Source organism: Crocodylus porosus, unplaced genomic scaffold (assembly GCF_001723895.1).
Source record: "Crocodylus porosus isolate Cpor-Errol unplaced genomic scaffold, CroPor_comp1, whole genome shotgun sequence".
NCBI lineage: Eukaryota > Metazoa > Chordata > Crocodylia > Crocodylidae > Crocodylus > Crocodylus porosus.
Window position 1 is genome coordinate 18156474 of NW_017728921.1, and position 20377 is coordinate 18176850.

Genomic DNA, 20377 nt, shown 5'->3' on the forward strand with positions numbered 1-20377 from the left:
TATGCCTTGGGCACACCCCTGACTTTTTTTTTTTTTTTTTTTTGAGGGCAGCTTTCTTTGCTTCCTTAATTTTTACTAGACCTGCAGTACTTTTGTTTGGGCCTCCTTTCTTTCACTGAAATTTGACTTGTATGGCTTTACTGCTTAACAGGAGTGCATAACTCAAGACTGCAAAGATTCAGCCTACATCTGTTTAACCTAGCCTGAGAGGCTGGGAATTCAGGAACGGGGCTCACCATAAAGTTTCTAGCTATGGAGTCCTTCTGGAGGACATGGTGGAGGGGGGTGGATGTGAGTGGCTCTCAACCAGGTGTACAGCCATTGCTCAAGCCACAGCTGGATCTGACCCAGGGGCCAAGTGAGCTTGACTTCCTCCCTCCCTCCCCCCCACCCCAAGTTAGCTGAATTGTCTAAGGGCAACTCTTCTGTTTAGAGATGGACTAACTAACTAGTTTGAAACTACTCTGCAAAAATGAGGCATTATTGTTATGCCAAAATGCTAGTCACAAAGAGAAATAGTAGCCCGAAGCTTCTTGTTACTCCCAGAATTCAGGACACTATCAAATCAGCATAGCAAAAAAAAAAAAATCATGAGTTCCATTTAAGTGTCTTAAATACCTTGGCACCTCTGCTTCTGTTGAGGTTATTCTCTAAAATGTTTCCTTTACCCCATAATATAGATGATAGAGGATGTGCTGGGGGAAGGCTCGGTGTCTGCTAGCAGGTTCAGCAGGTGGTTCTCTAATCCTAGTCGTTCAGGAAGTCGCTCTAGCAGCCTGAGGTCCACACCTCATGAAGAACTGGAGAGGCTAGCAGGTAAGGCTACTAATTCTGCTGTATTTCATCTGTCTGTTTTTACTCATTCCTCCCCATCTATTCTTTTTGTGAACTTGATGGATAAGGTTGCAGTAATGAACTCCATATTCTGATTGCTTGGTCCCCTTTATGAAGCTGCTGGCATGAGCAGTTTTTTCCATCCTTTCTGCAAAAGGTATAACTTCTTTTCTTTCAGGCTACTTCCCAGATAACCCTGGGCAGGGGGCGAGAGGCATGTATTTTCAGTGAAGCATTAAATTTAACCAGCTTGTGGTCATCTTAAAACATATAGTTGGTAAATTGATATGGCAGTGCTCCTGATTTTGCTGTTTCAGGTCTAGAGCAAGCCATTCTCTCCCCTGGCCAGAACTCTGGAAACTACTTTGCTCCTATTCCATTGGAAGATCATTCTGAAAATAAAGTGGACATCCTAGAAATGCTACAGAAAGCCAAAGTGGACTTAAAACCTCTTCTCTCAAGTCTTTCAGCCAACAAGGAAAAGCTTAGAGAGAGCAGTAAGTGCCTCCAGATATTGTGGAGTTCCTGTGATTTTACTTTCTCAAGAAAAGAGGCTTTCAGAATGCTGAGCCCTGATTGTTGAGGTCCAAAGCAGGAAGTACTACAGGTTTACTTACACTTCAGAAAACTTACTGTTCCACAAATCCATTATGTCAACACCATCACTGATGCTTTCCATCCTAATCCTACAACTATATCAGCAGGACTTAATATGAACATGGGTCATTGGGTTGTGATAATCTTACTTGTACATCAAGCTAGTCCAAATGTTTAATATATAATCTTCTAGCTATGCTGTTCTTGGTCTCTAGATTACTCTTCACGTTGAAGACTGCTGAAATGCCAGCAGTCTTAAACTCCCATCTGACACTTGAACTCCTGTTCTGCAGCCTTTCCTAAACATTGCATTACAGGAGTTGCATTGCAAGCATCCATAGCTGGAACAATATGACTTTTTATTAAAATCCAATATCTTAAGCAAATGGAACCAACTCCAAGCCTTGAATGGAGACCTAGTGAACCTTGTTCAAGTGTAGCATAGATCGGCAGCTTTTTGCAGCACTGCATCTAATCTTCAGCACAGCAGCATAAAAACAAAATCTTCAAATACCTATAGCTTATGTGCTTTGCACTTTCATTCATAAATATGGATCCTGCCTATTAAAGTAGCTCCAGTAATGTAGGAGCAGAACAAAGAATGGGGACTAACTTGTCTTGTCTTCTGCCTTGCCAACTTTTAATCCTAACACATTCTGCTATGCAAATAAGAAGGAAATCTGTTCTTGTGGTTTAAACTCTTAACTTGCTGGAGTCAGATGAATGTTTTGATATTTATTCAGTGCCAGTTCTAACTTACTTCCAGATATAGATGCTCAGTCACTTTGGAAATTTGCATGTTTGAGCCTACTGCATGTATGTACAAACTGACGAGTGCATGTACTGCTCTAAAAAATCAACTGAGCTGCCAAAGCCACTTGCTGGCAAGCAGCATGTTTTGCCATGTAAATGTTAAAACTGCTGGCTGAGTGCAACCTAGAACATCCCATGATTTGGGAGTGGTGGAAATATGGAGGAAAATTTAACCCAGGAAATCCTGCTCCCCAAACTAGATGCTTTTTCAGTCTGTAGCAAGTGCCTGGTCAGGATGAGTGAAGCTTTCTGTTTGGCTTAAACTGAACAGTGTTTTATGCTGAATTCTAACCAACATCATGCTTTTCCTCAAGTTCCATAGTGCATGTCAATCAATATTTTATTTCCTTCCTTTTTGCTTTTTGGTTGCAATCAAATAAACCTACTACTTCAGCTTTTGCATCTGTTACAGAAACCCATGACATGTTCCCATCTCTTCCTCCATTTATTCTTCAAGGTACTGATACCTTATGATCTGTGTAATTGATGCAGAATCAGCAGATGTCTTGCCTGGATTCTGGGCACTGAAATATAAAATATCAGCATTGCTTATTTAATATTTTTTGAGGTTTTTTTGAGTGCTACTGAAAGTTTCTTCTGCGAGCCATAGTGGCTTCAGCTTTTGGGGAGGGAGAGAAGTTACACCTAGTTAAAAGCTTTATGCAACTCATTCTTATTGTGATTTGGGTCTCCAAAGTATCTAAACTTCCAGGTATGTATGCTCTTCACCTGTGGTGGCTTCAGACAACAAATTTTGTTTGTGGCTATGAAAATCTAGTTTCCTGAAGTATAAGCTAAAGTATGCTTTGCATACCTGAAACAACATAATAGTAAATAGCTTGCCTTTTCCCCCTAAAGCTAAAGGAATAGTATTGCTCTGACCTTGACTGACTGTACTTCCTGTTAATCTGTTTTCAAATATATGTCAAGACAGTAGAACTGATTCCCTTCCTTAGCCCTATTCTATCCTGAGAGACTTAACTTTCTAAAGTTAAAATCTATTCTAAAATAGAAGAATTGCTAAAAAGACGCGTGCCTAAGATCTGTCCATTGCTCAGTCCTTCTAAAGAGTGAATATAATGTAGTTCATACTGGTTTGAAATGAAGGTGGCAGCAGAACTAGCTCTCTGGGTTCATAGCTTGCCTAAAAAACAGAAAACAACCCCCCCATTAGTCAGGAGCATGCAGTATAAACTGAGTACCTATTATAATAGTCTTCCTCCTAATTCTCAGCAAATTCAGGAGTTGTACTTTCAGTGGAAGAAGTAGAAGCTGGGCTAAAAGGCCTGAAAGTGGACCAGGAAAGGAAAATTGCTACTCCCTTCATGGCAGACCAGATGGAGGAAGCACTAAATATAGCTGGCTCCAGACAAGTCAAGAAAGATGGAGATATGACTGCATTTAACAAACTTGTCAGCAGCATGAAGGCAAGTGGGACTCTACCATCACAACCTAAGGTCAATGTAAGTAATAAATGCCTGGCATTAAAACCTATAAATGGATCCATGGCAAGGTCTATGAAACAACTCTGAAGTACCTTGTTACTGTACGAATTTCATATTGATGCATGGTTCTTGCTTGGATCCAGTGGCTGGTGGCAACATACTGGCTTGGTGAGTGATAGTTCAGTTAGTATACCTAGGGAGGTATTGTTGTCACACTTTTTAAGGATGCTGACCAGAACAGCTAAGAGCAAGCTTTCTAGTTCAACTGCATGGATGGCTTTTATCTGCATCAAAACCCCTCCACATGTTGCCAAAAACTTCTGATGGATCTGGAAATCTTAAATTTGAATGAGAGTTCTGCACATCTAAGAATTGTCGAACAACTTGATTTGATAAATTTAATTTGATGGATGATGGTATAGTTCTTTAAATGTATCACAATGTAAGTGAGTACCATTTTGATAAACCCTATCCCTTAACTAGAGCTTAATCTCTTCATCCATGCCTGTTCAGTTTTAAAGTACTTCTTGCATATAACTGAGTTCTATAGGGGAATGCATTTGTCATGTAGCATGAACCCAGCTGTGAGAGCAAGCTGTTGATATGGAAAACATATGCTAATACTGGTTAGTGGATGCCTTCACTCTTTAGTTGTGGGAGTGGAGAGAGAAATGCTGATGTTTTCTCCACTAGAAAATACACATGGATGTATCTCAGCACCAAGTGCAGTAATTTGGTGCTTTGAAACATTATCGGTTTCAGTGAACACTTGTAAGGCTCTATTGCCACAATTGTATCTGTGGCTATTTAATACAATAAAGCTTTTTTTTTAAATGGCATTTAATGGAATAAGACCATCAGCACAGACTTGAAAATCAAACTAGACAGTTAATCTTCCAGCAAACATCTGTATTGACTAGGAGTAACAGATAGCATTGTGCTATTGGATGACAAGGACCCTTCTAAAACTGGGGATGCTGCTGCTGTAAAAACAGTAGCATGAGGCTTTGTGTACTTCTTAATTTTCAGATGCATTTCCTAATTTAATGAGTAATTTAACTGTCAGCTCTGAATAGTCTAATCAAAAAATAAAACTATCCTAATGCTATAATAGTGATGTGAAAAGATAAAATGCCAAGTTACACCCTATTGCATCAGTGTGACCTCTAACTGGTGAGGCATAATTGAGGGGCTGGTTTGCAGAAAATGAGGTTTTACAGATACAACCAGGAAGATGCATTTACACTCTGGAAAATGACTGCTATGAGAGCCTAAGCTTGACTTTCAAAGTGGGTTTGTTTTTTGTCAGGCTGGCCGTTTTTTAAAAGGTGTGGTTGAAACTGAGCATACTTAATGTGGAAGCCATGAAGATGATGTAGAACTCTGTTGCTTTGTGGGAGTACTTGACATGAGAATTCATTCCTTTAAGAAGTTCAGCTTTCTATAGTGTTTTTTTTTTTTTTTTTTTCCCCTTAATCTTGGTCTAATGTAACCTCCATACCTTCCATCTACTAAACTGCATACAGTAAACAAGTGTACTTTTGAAGGCTTGATGTTTAATTGACTTATAGGGTTCCTTTAAGATATTTGGATCTAGAAGCTGTTGTTTGTGGCTACATGCAATACAAGTTTTCTAGTTTGTAGGTCAATGAGCAGTCATTCAGTAATTTTCCTGGTCAATTGCAGGTTTTTCAGATAATGGCTTCTACCAGTTAAGAATTTGGAGCAGGCATGGTCTAATGGAATAGCAGTTGGAGGGAAGGAGGCAAGAGTGATTCATGCATTTGTTTCTAGCTGACTAATCAGAGCCTTAGTTAACTGTTAAATGTCAAGTAACATCATTCTGCATGTTAAGATTTTGGTATTGGCTTTTTAAATTAAAGAAACTGCTTCAAGTTGAAGTGATCCAAATTTTGTACCTAGCTGTATGTGTATATACAACCTGGAGGGAGGGAATAAGAGCAAACACTTTTTTCCCTGTCCATATTCTATCAAGCCTATATTGCTAAGCCACTCGCATGCAAGCTTCAGCCTTTGTATTTGACCACAGAGAACTAGGTGGGTGGGAAGAGCTGAGCATTTTTTAATAACTCTTTTTTTTATCTTTACAACTTGGCTAAGCATTATGCAGATGTCAGTCCTCAGTGACTGATATCAGAAATGAGCTCTAGAAACATTTTTCTATAAGTTCTTATTAGGAGATTCTTGTTTCTTTCATGTGGTAAATTGACACCCTGTCACTTAACTGCCTGTTGTCCTTCAGCAGTAGCTGGAATTGAGGGATTTGATTTTTTTTTTTTAGCTGGCTGATGAAATTTGAGCAGCAGGGAAACTAGTAGAAGCCTTTATTATGACCTCCAGTAAATGGAAGCATTTGTAGGTCAGGCATCCAGATAGCTCACTTCAATTTTTTTTTTTTTTTTTTTAAATTGACTACTTACAACAATGGATTAGGATTAAAATTGATAATTGCATATTAGTAAGAAGGTGGTTGGACTTGTCTGTATCTAGGTGTCTTATCAGTTATCACATCAGCTTGTGGTGTATATCTTTCCTAGGAGATGGGAATGATGTGGGTTCTGAGCCTTTCTTAAAGCTGATTTTTTGTGGTTGTTTAAAAACATATTACATGCAGATGTGACCAACTGTTTTTCACTTCCTAGCAAAACCTTGAAGGCCACTTGATGTCTCCTTCTGAGATCCCAAACCAGCCTCTATCAAAGAATATTCTGCAGGTATTTTTCAAACTTCCGGGTGAATCTAAATATGCAAATACAGCCACCACTAGGAGTAAAAGCGAATTCCAGAATTGGACTTTCTGGTGTATTTGGGGCTTGTAATGGATATTATCATCATACGTGATTCATTCACATTCAGAGAAAGTGTATGGGAGAAACACTGCTGTACAGAGTTCTCTAGGAACTTTCTGAGGGGGAAAATGCCTACCTAGTAGAACTCTTAATAAGCAAATATTAATCCTTAAGTGACCCTTCTTATTAAAGGGAAAACTTGGTGGGACTGTTCTAAACTTGGTCCAGGTCTTTAGATGCCTTTTTTAAAGAACTGATGGGGGGCGGAAAAAGCTTTGCATTTGAAACCTTGTCTAACTTGATCCCAACAACATAGTTCTTCCAGTAGAAGATACCACCCTAAGAAATCTGTGCTGTTCTTTAAATGCAAGTAGCTTATGCCCCTGTCTTGTGTTGCTGGATAGTAACTTAAGAAACTACCATAGTCTGCAGTGTCTAAAAAGATTGTTTATTATGTCCTGAAGTTTTAAAGGGGTTATCTGAACCAGCTCTTCATTGCTTCTTCTAAGGCTCTTCTGGGTCCACCTATTGCCAGACCTTCATCCAATGTTTTAAGTGGCCTGATAGGTGGCTTGGAACCAGCACCATCTTTACTGGGACAAAGAGCACCTTCTCCTCCTATTTCACAGGTTTTTCCAACTAGAGCTGCTTCTGCAGACTATCTGCGTCACAGGATTCCTTCACCAATTGGTAAGTGAGACAAGGTATAAAATATGCAATTTCTTTGTAGAGCAGTAGAGACCTGTTTCTTGTGAAACCCAGAGTTTTAAAGAACAGTTGAGTTGACACATTCAGTATTTGATGGATGATTAACTTAAAATCCACTTCTTCAGGTATCTATATAGTTTAGCAATGTGAAGTTTTAAAATACCAGTGAAGATAAGATACTTGCAGCTAAAGTTTGAACTTGTATGGGAAAGTGGTTTAATGCAAACTGCTAATCTTAATTTAAACCAAGGTATCTTGTCTTTTTACAGTAAACTTGAGCTGTCCAATATGCTTTGCTACACTGTAGATATGACAAGTCTCATCTTTCCTTTTTGAAGGTGAATATCTACTACGGATTTAAAAATCCATACCCAGCTTGACCAGGGTGCACCATGATTTAATGCTGCAAGTTGAGGAGCAACTTTTTAAATGTAATAACACTGCAAACCAAGCTGCTCATCCACTATGAATAAGCAGTTAGTACTAGGTATTCTTTAGGCATTAGTTGCTCTGCATTGCCAAAATGGCAAAAGCTTGTAGTTCACCCCACAGGGAAGCGGAGCAGGATGCCTTGATTCTGAACAGGTCTTACTAAACAAGTGGTGCTGAGGAGAATATCCTCAGTTCTTTAATTTGGAAAAGATGTGGGGGGTGGGGAGGCAGAGGAGAAGAAATTAGATGAGTCAACCGATAACTAACCTTTTGGGTATATGGAGGTTGATGGTAGACTAGACTATTCTGTGGCTGCAGGGGACAGGACAAACTAAGGTGTGGCAACAGAACTTAACTTGAGGCTGGATATTGGGAAGAATTTTTTCACTATAAAGGTGGTTAAGTACTGAGATTCTACAGCCTCCTGTCCTTGGAAGCTTAACAACAGGTTATTTGGGCACTTGCCTAAGTTTTGCATGAGACTGATCCAGCCTTGAGCAAGGGATCAGACTTGATGACTTTTGAGGTCTATTGCAGCCCTACTTACTTGCTTCTCTTTTTTTTTCTAAAAGTCCCTGGTAGGTACCTTTCAAAGGAAAGTAATAGTTTGGCAGCTGAAATCGGTGGAGGGCACAAAGCTATCTTACTTTGTAGGTGTCAAGTTGTTTGTAACTTTTCCTGTAGGTTTTGGACCTGGTTCTCAGCAGTTGCTTGGTGATCCATTTCAGGGGATGCGGAAATCTATGAGCCCAATTGCTGCACAGGTTAGATCAAGTGGTTTCTTTATTCAAGAAGCATTTATCTGCTGTCTTTGCAATCTCTTGCCAGACTTAACTAAGCTTTGTGGGATTGCATAGGGGTGGAGTAAGTGTTGAATTTTTTTTCTATATTGGAAGACAAATGAAGATGTCCATGTGTATACCATAAATGCTGTGCTTATCTCTTCTTATTGACTTTTGTTGGAGCATAGTACTTGGTGCTCTGTTCTTATGAGGCTTTTCCATAGTCTTGGGGAAACTCTATAACAGTCTATGTAGATCCATGATTGTTGGCCTCCTTAGACTCTATGCACCCCTCCACAACTTTTTTTTTGAATTTAGTGGTACCACATTTAAATTTTATTACTGTGGGGAGGGGGGTTGTTTGGCTCTTCCAGTTGTTAAAAACAATTCTTAAACTAGAAAGAGCATACCTAAATAATAGGTATTAATACAGTATTCTATAATACTTTAGCTAATGCTGGTCTGATGGTACCCCAGTTGATGGTCACTGCTTTTTAAAAGATTGATTATGGCTCCTGTCGCTGGGGTCTGAACACTCCAAATCTCTAATGTACTTATCCCTGGAGAAATTACAAGGCATGGGCTAAAGTCAGATTCCATCTCACTCTGAAGATGCTGAATGGCACGTAAGGGCTTAAATGTGAGGTCTGGAAACTTTGAATTTTAATACAAAATAAAATTCTCTCTAGGAGTGAGGACTTCACGTGGAAAAGATTGAAAATGTAAATCACAAGTTTCCCCATCTTAAAAACTGCTCCTTTTTAGCACACTACCTAAAAAGGGAGGGGAGAGGCAGAGTGCAAAAGAAAATTAAGTGAAGGGGAGCTCTGTGAAATGCTGGAAAGGGGAGCCTCTCCCTGTAGGATGGAGATTCCATAGCAAGGACCCAACCACCTGCAAAGACAAGTTGCTGGCTGGCAGGGTGTAATGTGGTATAGCACACCCCAGTAGCTTGCCCCAGGCCCTAATTGCAAACTTCCTCCTAAAGTGAGGCCTCCCACACATCCTTCAGAACACCTCCCTTTCCTATACCAGGCTACAGCTCAGAGTTGAAAGGCAGATGCTGCCTCTTGGTCTTAAGAAAGCTGATTCCTGTCCCCAACCACTTCCAGGTCTAATCCTGTTGCCATGTCCTGGCAACAGAGGTGCAACTAGATAGTTCAATCTATAAGCAGTGCAGCACCCCTGAAAGCATGTTGGGCACCCCAAGGTGCTGTGGCTGCCTGGCTGAGAATTGCAATATGGACAAATCAGAGATTAGCTTGGTGACGCATCTAATGATCAGACTATCTCAAAGCAGATGTCAAAATGTTCTCCTGCTGGCTTGCTTTTAAATGTTTCAAGGGAGTAATACAAGAATTGGCATAGAAAATGCAGGTTTTCTGATTCTGCATCTCCTGCTTGGCTTCAGATGAGTCCACTGGAGTTGCAACAAGCTGCATTAGAAGGACTAGCACTACCACATGATCTGGCCATGCAGGCAGCAAACTTCTACCAGCCTGGTTTTGGCAAACCACAAATGGACAAAAGCAGAGATGGCTACAGGAACAGGTGAGAATAAACTGTTGATTTAAATACAGTACTTCATAGAGCAAGCTATTGATCACTTCTGGGCACATTTTCCTTTTAGTTGGAGACCTTTTTGTTGTTCATTACCCTCCTCTAGAATACAAGTGCAAATGAGTAGAGGTTGTAAAGAAACATTCTAGATGCTATTACCAGGAATAGTAGTTCTATTGACTATGAAAATAAATGTTAAGAGAATTGAAATGCTCTGCCTAACAATTTTAGGATTTCAGCATTTGGAGTCATTGGAGAGGTAGTCCAACTAAATCATTCACAAAAAAAACTTTTGTAATGGTGATCTCTGACCTTCTCCTAGTTTAACAAATTGGTCTTGGTCCTAGTGTGAAATATCTCTAGCCAGGTAAAACTGTTGTCTACCTGTAGCCTTCCAAGGACAGTCCTGTGGAACTGTACATACCAAGTCATTTATCTGGCACAAGACACAAATATGTAGTTAAACCCTGTAAGGAAAGGGCAGTAAGCCTTTCTGCTATTCTTCCTATAAGGACTGCACTCCAAAAGAGTGCAGTAAATGTAGATGCATCTATTCTGCTTAGTTGATGTACTGTATGGTGCTGTACTAAGATGCTGTTCATGTGATTCTACTAAACCAGAAGTAGTATAGTGCTGTGCTTGTACCAAGAATCTCTGTTTTGCAGCAAGGGCACAACTAACTGGTCAAGTTCTGCAGGAGGGCAGAGACCTCATCTTCCCAAGCCTTACATGGCTGACAACTCCAGTATTTCCATAAAGAACACCGCACAAAAGTCAAAATTAAGAATAGGTCTTACAGCCATCTAATGAACATGACTGGTATGCTTCCAGACTCTTCAGCTGTTAAGAGTCCTAATCTGACTAAACGGGTTTTAAACTAAGTCTTTTTGGCTTAAGCGAATGACAAATTGACCTGGTGTTCTACACTTGAGCTGAGTAACTTGAATGTTGCTTCCCCAAATTGATGTGGGAGTGCTATGTGCTGAGACTTGCCAAAATTGGCATAGAAAAGGTGAAAAGCACGTTGCTACCTTAGTCTCTAACTTTGTCTCTCTGTAGGCAGCAGCGAGTGACTAAATCTCCTGCACCAGGCCACAGAGGGAATGCATCATCTCCAGCCCCTTCTGCATCCATCACCAGCATGGTGAGTGTTTAGATCAAGAGCATGTGCTCAAATTTGTGTAATGTGGAGAAGAGGATTTAAAGTTGGAAAACAGCAAATTAGTGCACTGTTTTAAAAAGTCACAAATGCTAAATGGGCTGTAAAACAAATGAAGACCCAGCTGTTTTGGCTGGGAAGTTGGTTACTGGTGCATCTAGTGGTCAAGAAAAATATGGTCTTCAAGAACCAGCAGTTCTAGTTTCTTAATCTCATTGGATTGACTCCTAGATTTACAAGAAAAAAAGTTTTCAGCCTTCTGACTTATTTATTTTGTATCTTTTTGGAGGGGTAGAGACTGCCCACAAAGGCCTCTGTTTTCATAAGTGGCTTTTTAATGTAATTTTGAGATTTGGCTTTTTTTAGAAAGTTCAATCACTTGACATGTATAGAGAAATATCTTCTCTGAGCTGAAGAACATGCTTTTCTTACCAGTCTCCAGAGGGTTTGCTGGTCTGTGGCTAAGGGCAAGCAGACTAGTTAGCAGCTGGACATGTCATCTACAGTAGACATCTAAGGCTGCTTGCAGACTAAGTAAACCACTTTTTTTTTTTTCTTTCTTTCTGTTTTCTTGGAGAAATGCAGAACTCTAGATCTCTTGGTTCAGAGATGATACCTCTTTCTTAGACCAACTCACAAATGACAAAAATTGTCTTTCTGCAAGCTTTCGGGCACACATGCCCTTCCTCAGGTATGCTTTACTCAGCATGCTCCCACACAGAGCCCAGTATATGCCTAGAAGCAGCAATACATTAATTGGACCCAGCTTGCCCAACATCTGTACAGATCAGGCACTTTAGTGGGGCTTTTTGGGGTACTTTTTATCTAATAGCTGATTGAATCAGTTTTAGATAAGAGCATCACAAAACCCACTGAAGTGCCTGATCTATACTTTGACCCAGCTCTGCAGCATCTGTACCACACTACTGCCTCTAGTAGAATGTAGGTTTTTAATGTCTGCAAGCAGCCTAAATGTTTCCTAATGAGTTTGTCTAAGTTGGAGGAGCTGTTGGGCAAGAAGAGGGAGTGCTGGTTGGTTCCAGTAAAGAGTAGGGGAGGGAGTATTTGTTTGCTCCTTTAAAAAGAACAGATACCTAAAACAGAGAATCTAAGACTTCACTTTAATCACTGTTTCCTGCAGCTTTCTCCATCCTTTACACCTACCTCAGTGATTCGTAAGATGTATGAAAGCAAAGAAAAAAGCAAAGAAGAACCAGTTTCTGGGAAACTGAAAGCTGGTGATAGTAAAGATGAAGGTCAGAGGACAAATGAAGGTATTGTAATAGTTGTTCTAGAAGTTCACCAATGCACAAGGCTTACTGTTCTGTCATCTACCACCACTGAGAACAAGGAACAAGTTTCATGTTGCAGCAAGGAAAGTTTAGGTTGCATATTGGGTAGGGGGGGAAATTCTCACTAGAAGGCTAGTAAAATGCACTGGAACAGGTTACCCAGAGAGGCTGTGAAACCTCCTTCCTTGGAGACTCTCTTTTTATTTTAAGACCCAGCTAAATGGCCTTGGCTGGCATGATCTAGCTGGGGATGGTCCTGCTTTTGAGCAGGGGGTTGGACTAGATGACCTCCTAGGTCCCTTCCAACTTTTCTAATGAATCATTCAGACCAAACCCTGTTTTTGCTATTCCTTGAATTGTTGTTTGCTGTTCTTTAGGACATGCTTGATCAGAGAAATTGAAACTACAAAAGTATACTTTAAACTTCCTCTAGCTTCCAAGAAACAAAACTGCTATACATCTTTAACCCCACTCTTGCCTAAGCTGCAGGTTCTTCTAAAAAACAGTGTAATGGTGTTGACTAGGCACTCTCCAGTATGCTCTGGAAATCTACATACTGAAGATGGCATAAGCAGAAAATCCTATCCACAAGTCTACAAAACATTATAAATCTATGGAGCAAAAATAGGCTGGTTCATTAAGAGTAACAATATTGGAAATACTTCCCCCACCAACTTCCCATTTTGAGGGAAGCTCTTGCAAATCAAAGTGCATGGTGGTCCTCCTGTGGCATTTAGCTAATTTCTTCTAAATGCTTAAGAGGCTAAGGACCCTCTATCTTAAATGAAAAAGCATCTTGGCTAGAAGGATGTTTTTAGTGAAGGTGAAATAAAACTATTGAGGCAACAGTAGAAGGAAATCTTGGTAGAGATTCCCCAACTGTATTTTGCACCATCTCTTCTAAAGCAGGTAATGTTTCCTCTTCCTCAGATTTGCCTCATACTTGATTACTTCTTCTAATGTTATTTCTGGCTAACTAAAATAGCTGTAAATTCCCACATACACCATGTAGACTTCAGGATGCTTCCAGTTGCATATAGAAACCCATTTTATAATCAAGCAGGTCATAGGAAGTCCAACTAAAATTCCTTGTTTTGAATCTAAAATTGAACAGAGGGCTGAAGAAATAATCTAAACCTAAAATTGACAGCATTCAATTGATAGCAGTTGTCTCATAGTTTGCATGTGGACCCAACTTATTCCAGCAATTATGCAAATGACTTCTAGGCATGAAATCAAAGGTGAAGGCCACATGTAACTCTGGAACAAAAGGTACATATTTTAGCCCAGGCAGGTGGCTAATTGGAATGGAACACATTGGAATTTGAGATTAACCCTCAAATGCAGGTTCCTCCTATTGCTGATTCATGACTTGGATTTAAAAAATCTGGTTTTCAAATCTTGTTTATTGGAATCATGCAGAAAACCTTTCTCTTCAAGGAATGATCCTTTATTGTCACTGCTGTCTTCACTTTTGTGTTAATGCTCATTTTTCTTCCTTGCAAGGCTTCCAGGTTGACTCCTTTTATTTCTTCCAGATAGATCTAGCAAGTACTAGATTAGACTTAAATCTTTGTAAACCCAGTCTCCAGCTGTATTGGATTAAGTCCTGTTCTGTTCTGACTACAGATAACCTACTGTGTAGCTCTGTGGAGAATACAGACCAAGAAATCTTGCCCACATTGGGTACCAAACTACCTGCACTGCAGCGCTCTGCATGTTCCACACCTCTTACTCAAACAAACCGTTGCACGAAAGAACAAGACTACAGGCCTAAATCAGCGGGCAGAAAGACTCCTACAATGGCATCCCCAGTTCCAGGGGCTCCTTTCCTCCGTCCTGTTCACCAAGTACCCCTTGTCCCCCATGTACCACTTGTACGACCTGCTCATCAACTGCATCCCGGATTGGTTCAAAGGATGCTGGCGCAGGGTGTTCATCCACATCTTTCTCTGCTGCAAGCAGGTAATCTTCCTTGTATGCATCTGCTAGGGGAAAACTTGTTTCTTCCTAAAACCCTAATGCTAGGTACAGATAAAGAACTGTCTTTTCTATAAAAGAACTAGCCCATTTGTGATTAAGTGTTTTAATAGTTTTTGCATAAAGGTACTGGAAAGTGGTGCTTTACATGTAAAGCCTCTTAACCTTGCATTTCTGATGAGAAAAATTAAGCTTTCTCTTTTTTTGGTTTGGTCAATAGGTATGATTCCACCTGGAGTGGACTTGTCTCACTTGCAGGGATTATCTGGTCCCATCTTGGGTCAGCCTTTTTATCCAGTACCAGCAGCTGGCCATCACCTGCTAAACCCACGGTCTGGGACACCTCTACAGCTTGCAATGATGCAACAGCAACTGCAGCGATCAGGTAGGCTAAAAAGTAGAACCCAAAGGCTACTATAAGAATTCTTATTTTCTGTTGGCATGATGATACTAATGGCATCTGCACACTAACTACTTTACTTTCAAGCCATACAAGGAATTGAGTTGGAGTAGGGCTGGAACGAACCTCCAGAGGTCATCTAGATTCTAGTCCCTGCCCCTACCTGAGGCAGGATCATTCCATAGGACCCATAATTTAAACCATTAAATACATCCTAGTTTCCATGGAATTTCCCAAAAAATTCTGTCTGCAATTGATTTCTTAATTATGGTATAATTAAACCCTCCCACTAATGGAACAACTTTTTTAGCTGAACAGAAAGCTCTTTACCCTTTATGGGAGTTATTGTTTGCTATCACCCATTTAGGCTAAACAGCTCTTCCCTTTTTAGAGGGTAAGACCTTAGCTAACCCACATCTTGTTAATTTACCTTTTGATGCAAAGATAATCATGCTACCAGTCTTCCAGTGGAAGTCTAAAGCAACAGTGCCTTCCTGAACTGGGAAAATAGTTACCTGTTTGCCAAACCACCTGAACAAAATCATGATCCTGTAAGAGTGCACACATGCAAAATCCAATCTGCATAGTAGCCATGTGGTCATAAATTTTGTTTTATAATTGAGGAAATCTTCCTCCTGTTAACTCTCTCTTGACACTTTCTGTACTGTATAGGCTCTGGAGCACCGGGATCAGCTGTTGGTGTGCAAACCACCCCCCAAAATGTGCCATCGCGGACTGGACTGCCTCATGGACACTCGCAGCATGACCACCGCACCAACCAGAGAAGTAGTTCCCCTATTGGCCTTGCAAAATGGTTTGGGTCAGATGTTTTGCAGCAGCCTCTCCCTTCTATGCCATCCAAAGTCATCAGTGTAGATGAACTGGAATACCGGCAGTGAACTCCGAGAGGATATTTGCTTGTTTAGAGTGGATAAAAATGCCTACAGTCAGGATCTCTTGCGCTTCACCTAGGTTGTTTTGGGTTTTTGTGGGGCTCTTTATTTTTGGCACTGTGTGCAGAATTTCTTTTCAAGAGACTAAAGCACATGGCACCTGTCCTGGTCTCCATGTCTGCATTGGGACTAAAGGATCTAATAGGGCTTCAAGTGAAGCCTGAAGCGATGTGGATGCAAGACGGTTTAATCCTGGAAGTCTCTTCCTTTTGGTTTTCTTTCTTTTTTGTAAGATATGTGAATGAAATGCTGAAATCCTCTTATCTAGAGGTAGCAGCTAAGGGTTCCTTCTACAGAAAAATGTATAGACTTTGTGTACAGACTTGTATAAACAATCTTTTGTATATACACTTAGGATAGCTGCTTTTTTTTTTTTTTTTTTTCTGACCCTATACAGCTGTACATAAGAGTAGAGCAGTTGAGCTTTAGTTGTGCCTCTGGTTTTGGGTCTTTCTCCATTGTACATGTAGGACTTCTTTGTTTAAGATTTAAAACTGCATATCCTAAGTGTGCAAGTGAACAGGATAAAGTTGTTTTGCCTTTTCTTGCTGCTCATCTCCTTCCAGAAGTCTCCCTTCTCCAGCTCATCCCTGTCATCTACTGTGCACTCAGTGTAGCTAAAGGTGTTGAAGTAAAAGCCCACATTTTGTTTCTTGTACAACAGATCTGACTCCCTGTTGCTCTTTTCCCCTTCTCGTTAAAGGAGGGAGCAGTTAACTTCATAACTGCTTTATAGATGGGGCTGGCATGGAGATCAGAGTAAGCTAGTCCTTACAGTCTACAGTCTGACTACTGTCTGCTGCTCCACAATTGGCTAGAACAGATGTATCTTGTAGCAGCTGTAATGTTTGCACACAGTTGTCATGATGCCTACAGCAGGGCTGGTTCTGGTCCCTATTTAGCTGAGGTATTATTTTCTTTTGTGGTTTTTTGTTGTTTTTTTTAATTTGACTTACTCCAACATTTAAAGGTCAACAAAATAGAGCCTTTCAAATCTTACCCTTCCAGTATTTTGCCCAGTTACAGTAACTTGTTCCATAATACCTCCAGTTATTTCTGGAGGGGAATTCTGCACCCTCTTGCACCTAGCATGCATCAATTTATGCAGTTACTGTAACAGTGTTTTTGGTTTGTTTTTTTTTTCTGTGCGTGTGGGGGGGGGTTGGGTTTTTTTAAGGGAGAGAGCTAGTTCTGTGATCTTATACTTAGGGATTTTTTTAATACTGTGTTCCTCCTCTTTTTTTTTTTCTCTTTTTTTAAGCCTATGCTTCACTTTCCTGAGCAATTTAAGCATTCTCCATATTTCTACTGCATGGTTCCTCACTTTTTTTCACTTTTGTGTTGAGTCCAGTATTAGTCATGTCTTGTTTTAATCTAGACCATTGTGCTCTTTTAAAAGGTGAAAGCACAACCCAGAATTCTCACCAAGACTTGCTTCCCCTCCCGCAAATAGTCTAATTGAATGCAAAACCAGCAGCAGAAAACCACTTAACTATACTATGAGTGCTGACATGCTGTGGTGGGATTGTTCCAGGCTGATAGACCCTTTTTTGCAGAAATGGCAAGCATGCATCTCCAGTGAGAAATTCATTGGGGTTGCTAATATTGAATAAATTATTTACTGGTTACTCATACTATATTGACTTCTTCTATGTTTAAAAAATGCAATCACCAGCTCATCCTTGTAAAAGATTGTTTTCATAACTTTTTAACTTGACACATTTCCCAATAACATTCTGTAAATAAAGTCAGTTCTACCTGCTGTTGGTGTCAACTGCTCTTTTTTTAAGTTACCTTTTTTATATGGCTGATACATTAGAGTAAGAAGACAATGTACCTTTTTGCCCTTTTTTTCCCTTGGATTATTAAGCTAGATTACTGTTACTAGGAGGAGAGAATATACTGGGCTTATGACCCTAGCTAGCTAATTGTCAAGCCTCTTCTTAAAGACCCCCAAGGCAGGAGCTAGCATCACTTCCATTGAAAGTTGGTTCCAGATCCACACCTCTCTAGAACCCCAATACCTTGCCTACCAATCTCCTCAACTTTAATAAAGTTGGCCATTTTGAAGTAAAGAGCTACTGCCTTACTGCAGGCCCTTGACACCCTGAGCTGTATAGTAAATTCCAGTAAGTGATGATTGCTACTGCCTAGGTGGTCAAGAACCTGGCGTCCCCTAACATTTTGCCTGTGGCCAGAACCAGGTCCAGCAGGGCCTTCCCCATGGTGGGACTGTGTACCTCCCTGGGTTAAGTGGAAGTCCTGTATCCCAGCAAGGAATTCTCATGAGCAGTCTGACCTGGCTTACTGCTCCTACCAGCAGCTGTCCGGGTAATTTAGATCACCCATGACTACTACATCCCTTGATTTGATGTAATGGCCTCTGCAAGCTGGCCTGAGAATTTTAAAGGTCCAGCTCTTCCCCTCGGTTGGGTAGTCTGTACAAGACCCCCACTGTTAAGTCCCTTTCCCCATAACCCCCCTGTATTCTGACCTAGAGCACTTCAGCCTGCCCTTCCTCTGCCCCTATCCTGTTAATTGAGGATGTGTACTGCTCTTTGACACAAAGTACCACATCCCCGCCTTTCTTCCCCATTCTGTCCTGCCTGTATAGTCTGTAGCCCAGGGGTGGGCAATTATTTCAGGCAGAGGGCCACTTACTGAGTTTTGGCAAGCCATTGAGGGCCACATGACAGGCAGCCAGGGGCAGATTAATATTAATTTTTTTTTAATTTCTTTGGGACCCTGTGGACTGCATCCAGCCCACCCCTACTTTAGCCCCTAATGTTTACTGCCTGGTCATGGGATGAATCCCACCATGCTTCTGGACCATATGTCTGGGTTTGTACTAGCTATCCAGAAGGCAAGTTCCTCCTGCTTATTTCCCATGCTATGAAGGCTAGTGTAGAGGCATTTAAGGCTGCGTATTGGTGCATACAGCACCCCCTGCTGCTTGGGACTATCTGGACCCCTGTCACTTACCTGGGTACTCCTTGTGCTCATCACCCATCTTGGTTGGGAGGTGTCATCCTGTGGCCCTATCTCCCAGTGAAGTTAGTTTTAAAGCATGCTAAAGACTCCTCACACTACTGGAGTGTTGCCCTCTATAGCTACACCCTACATAGAAGGGACGGGGTGGGGAAAAAAGGAGGAGGTGTTGTGCTCTGCAAAAGAGTAGTACACCTCCTTGGAGGCTGACATCAGCTCCAAAAATGGACAGCTTGAAACTGCAGGGGTGGTGAGAGTCCTTTTAAGAAAGAGGCTTATAAACAATGGATGCTCAGGGCATACCCCAAGGAGAACTATTCCACAATGGTCTGCATTTGCAGGGAACAGAAGATGAGCTAAAGCAGCAACCAAATGTAGATTAGCAACAGGAATTGAGGATAACAAGAACTCCTTTAGGTGTGTGGGGAACAGGAGGAAAACAAATGGGAGTGTGGAGCTGTTGCTCAACAGCTCAAGAGAGCTGGTTACCAGCACCCAGGAGAGAGATGAATGACTACTTTGCTTTGGCCTTTCACCAAACTAAGGGGAAAACCATGCCAGGTAGAGTAGAGGATAAGCATGGTAGGAATAATTGCCTTTGTACTATTGCTGTAGAATTGGTGGATGACCAATTATTAAATTAGACATATACAAATCAGCAGGACTGGATGGTCTTTGCCTGAAAGTGCTGAAGGAGCTAGCCAAAGTCACTGCAGAACCCCTGGTGAATTTCTTCCACAGCTCATGGCACTCTGGAGAAGCCCCTGAGGGCTGTAAGAGGGTCAATGTTGTGCCCATCTACAAGAAAGGCAAGAGGGAAGACCCAGGTACCTATAGGTGAATCAGCTTAACTTCCATCCTAGGGAAAATCCTAGGAAAAGTTAATCAAGGAGTCAATCTGCAATAAGCTTGCAGAAGGTAAGATTCTGAATGACAGCCAGCATAGCTTGTTGCAGGCAGGTCTTGCCTTACCAACCTCATCTCCTGTGACCAGGTAACTCACCACCTGGACACGAGAGAGCAGGTTGCCCTTGTGTCTCTTGACTTCCAAAAGGCCTTTGATCTAGTATCCCATGATGTCCTCATGAGAAAATTGGAGAACTGTGGGCTTAACTCCAAGACAGTCTGGTGGGTGAGAAACTGGCTACGGGATAGGACCCAGAGAGTTGTAGTGAATGGATCTGTCATACTGGTGAGAAGTGAGCAGCCATGTCCCACAGGAGTTAGTGCTCGGTCCAGTACTTTTCAATATAATTTATTAATGATTTGGATGTGGGGGTGAAGAGCTCACTGGCCAAGCTTGCAGACAACACCAAATTATGGAGAAGTGTGGTCACACTTGAAGATGGTTCACCTGTAACTGTAGCCTTAGACTGGCTAGCAAGCTGGGCAGATCAGAACCTGATTCAGTTCAGCAGTGAGAAATACTGTAAAGTGCTCCACCCCAAGAAGCAACCCCCACCAGGCTTGGTGGCACCAAACTGACTAGCACCACGACTGAAAGAGACCTGGGGCTAATAATAGACCACAGTATGGATATGAGCTGGCAGTGCAATGCTGTAGTCAGTAGGGCAAATAATACTCTGGCATGCATCAATCAATGCATCTCTAGCAGAACCAAGCA

At 41.2% G+C, this 20377-nt stretch overlaps 1 protein-coding gene across 2 annotated transcripts in view; it reads left to right on the forward strand.

The window, feature by feature from the left end:
• EIF4ENIF1 (eukaryotic translation initiation factor 4E nuclear import factor 1) overlaps positions 1 to 17527 on the forward strand; it is a 34581-nt gene extending 17054 nt beyond the window's left edge. The window contains exons 8-19 of one of the 2 annotated variants that reach the window (XM_019539194.1): positions 681 to 816; positions 1152 to 1331; positions 3478 to 3707; positions 6353 to 6424; positions 7009 to 7189; positions 8324 to 8403; positions 9833 to 9972; positions 11041 to 11125; positions 12282 to 12414; positions 14062 to 14397; positions 14633 to 14797; positions 15485 to 17527. In XM_019539194.1, the coding sequence (XP_019394739.1) occupies positions 681 to 816; positions 1152 to 1331; positions 3478 to 3707; positions 6353 to 6424; positions 7009 to 7189; positions 8324 to 8403; positions 9833 to 9972; positions 11041 to 11125; positions 12282 to 12414; positions 14062 to 14397; positions 14633 to 14797; positions 15485 to 15711 (1965 nt within the window). In that variant the 3' untranslated portion in view covers positions 15712 to 17527. The remainder of the gene's footprint in view (positions 1 to 680; positions 817 to 1151; positions 1332 to 3477; positions 3708 to 6352; positions 6425 to 7008; positions 7190 to 8323; positions 8404 to 9832; positions 9973 to 11040; positions 11126 to 12281; positions 12415 to 14061; positions 14398 to 14632; positions 14798 to 15484) is intronic. The other variant, XM_019539196.1, reaches the window with a different exon arrangement.
• Positions 17528 to 20377: the final 2850 nt, after the last annotated feature.